General features: G+C 42.5%; 1 protein-coding gene across 2 annotated transcripts in view; it reads right to left on the bottom strand.

The window, feature by feature from the left end:
- kcnh7 (potassium channel, voltage gated eag related subfamily H, member 7) overlaps positions 1-2,500 on the bottom strand; it is a 49,380-nt gene that overhangs the window by 13,384 nt on the left and 33,496 nt on the right. For both annotated transcript variants that reach the window (XM_060868883.1, XM_060868884.1), the window contains exons 7-8: positions 2,452-2,500; positions 1,790-1,989 (exon numbers count right to left, since the gene is read on the bottom strand). The exon at positions 2,452-2,500 is cut by the window's right edge and continues 351 nt beyond it. In XM_060868883.1, coding sequence (XP_060724866.1) covers positions 1,790-1,989; positions 2,452-2,500 — 249 coding nt within the window. The remainder of the gene's footprint in view (positions 1-1,789; positions 1,990-2,451) is intronic.

The following is a 2,500-nucleotide window of genomic DNA, read 5'->3' as shown; positions in this document are numbered from 1 at the left end:
TCGCCTCACACTTCCAGGGACGGGGGTTCGATTCCCGCCTCCGCCTTGTGTGTGTGGAGTTTGCATGTTCTCCCCGTGCCTCTGGGGTTTCCTCCGGGTACTCCGGTTTCCTCCCCCGGTCCAAAGACATGCATGGTAGGTTGATTGGCATCTCTGGGAAATTGTCCGTAGTGTGTGATTGCGTGAGTGAATGAGAGTGTGTGTGTGTGCCCTGCAATGGGTTGGCACTCCGTCCAGGGTGTATCCTGCCTTGATGCCCGATGACGCCTGAGAGTTCGGATAAGCGGTAGAAGATGACTGAATGAACACAATGAGTAATACTAAGGTAATACAAATGTGTTTCTGTAGTACTGTGTGTTGTACTGTGAAAATTTAGCTCTGTTTCATGCGGAAGACGACGTTCAACACCTAGAACCCGAGGCAGAGGTAACGGCATGCGCACTGAACACTCTCTCCGCCGCATGTTGACAAGACACGCCCCTTTCTTCTCATTGGCTACACGTTTGTTTTGTTAGTCGGCCCGACTCGGTTTTCTGAAGCATTTCTCAAACATCGTACACCGCACCTTTAAGAGCGAATGCTGACGTTAGGACTCCTTTGTAGTGACAGAAAGACAGAGGAGGTTTGGAAAGGAAAGGGTTAACAGCATTTGGCAAGTGCAAGTGTCTGTCGGATGCGAACGCGGTGCATTAGCACCAGTCCGACCCCGTGCTCCGACTCGGTCTCTTAATGAAGCGCCCACTAAACATTTCCCCCCTGCCATGTTTATCTGGAGCCAATGCTAATGATGTGCACAAATCGTTATCTTATATCTACTGTTTCTTATGGTTACGTGTCTATTAGGATGGTATTACACATGCAGAACAACCTTCACAGAGGGGAAAGAAAGAACACTGGCATTGCTTTCATTAACCTACAGTAGTTTTATCAATGATTAACATGAACCAAGCGTCTTAATCCTACAATTAGTTATTATTAGTCATGAGATATTTGTACCTCCTGTTCTTACCAGAGGATTGACATCCAAGTGAAGCAGATAAAAGAGAGACAGAAAGATATCAGCGTAAAACACACACACACACACACACACACACACACACACACACTGTTTATAACCTCGCACTCTAATCACAACAGAACTTATAGATACAATAAAGATTTTACACAAAACCCTTCATAAGCATGTCAGGAAAACATCATATCTAATATACATCTCGGTTATATATAACAGTTTATGATTTTAACTCCTGTAACGTTCGAGTCGAATGCTCGTCACATGCGTGCGCTTTGTGCTTGTTGTTATAGCAACACATTTAAAAAGCGTTTCCGTGCAACTTTCTTGCTCCGTTTACGTATTATAGAATCTTAATAATACCGGTATGAATTCCCACAGCAGAGGAATTGCCCTATAATCATATACAAAAAACATTCTGCCCCGAGATGAATTCTTGGCTATGCACCGTGTTCCACCGTCATGGCAACAAACATCGGTTCTGAACGATCTGTCGAATCTTTCGTTCTCTTTTAAGTCAAGACAGTCGGTGTTTACTCGGGAGCTAATGTTGTGTGAACGGGGCCTTTGGATCGCTAAACAAATTGATTTGACTTTAATTTAGCTAAAAAAACAGTTCATAATTAACACTGAGATGATTAAATGGGATCAAATATGCAAAAACATTCAAATGTCTTCTCACCAATGAGGTTTGAGCTATAAGGAAAGGATCGGACACGCGTTAATACTCGGGCGCGCAGACGCTTCGCGGAAAACACACAGTTTTTTTTTCTGTACCATGTTCATGTCGATGCCGTTGGTGTAGGTCCAGGCGTGTTGGAAATACTCCTCCAGCCTCTGGCGCAGAGGGTTGGGGATCTGGTGGAAGCGGATGAACTCTTTGACGCGGAGCATCTGGAGGTGATATCGAGCCGTACCCGAGTACAGACGCTGGATGATGGCCGAAACGTTCCCAAAGATGCTGGCGTACATCAGGGCTGGTGGGCAGAGGGATTGGGTCATTTCAGGTTATAGATTAGAGAATTATTGGCACCCTTCAAGAAAAAATTTAACGGATATAATGTCGAAAACATTCTCAATTCTTATATATATATATATATATATATATATATATATATATATATATATATATATATATATATATATCTCATCAGGACTCAAACGCTACTACTACAATAAGAAAAAAAAGAAAGATGATTGTAAAAACGCCACAGACAACGAAACACTGGAAATCCGGTCATTTGCTATGGTTAAAAATGAACCTACATTAAAGGTGCAATATCGTTTAAAACACAAATTCAAACTGCACAGAAATCATTTTCACTTCATGGGTGGAAAATTTTAAAAACTCATTTCACTCATTTCTGATTCGGCTGATTGACACAACGACAAAGGTTTAGTCTTTTTGGGGGTCAAATAAGAATCGTGCTGCTACTCACATCCGATGAGCATGACGCAGATGGAGAAGATCTTTTCCGAGTTAGTGTT

Source organism: Tachysurus vachellii, chromosome 4 (genome assembly GCF_030014155.1).
Source record: "Tachysurus vachellii isolate PV-2020 chromosome 4, HZAU_Pvac_v1, whole genome shotgun sequence".
NCBI lineage: Eukaryota > Metazoa > Chordata > Actinopteri > Siluriformes > Bagridae > Tachysurus > Tachysurus vachellii.
This window is presented reverse-complemented; position numbering and strand designations above follow the sequence as displayed.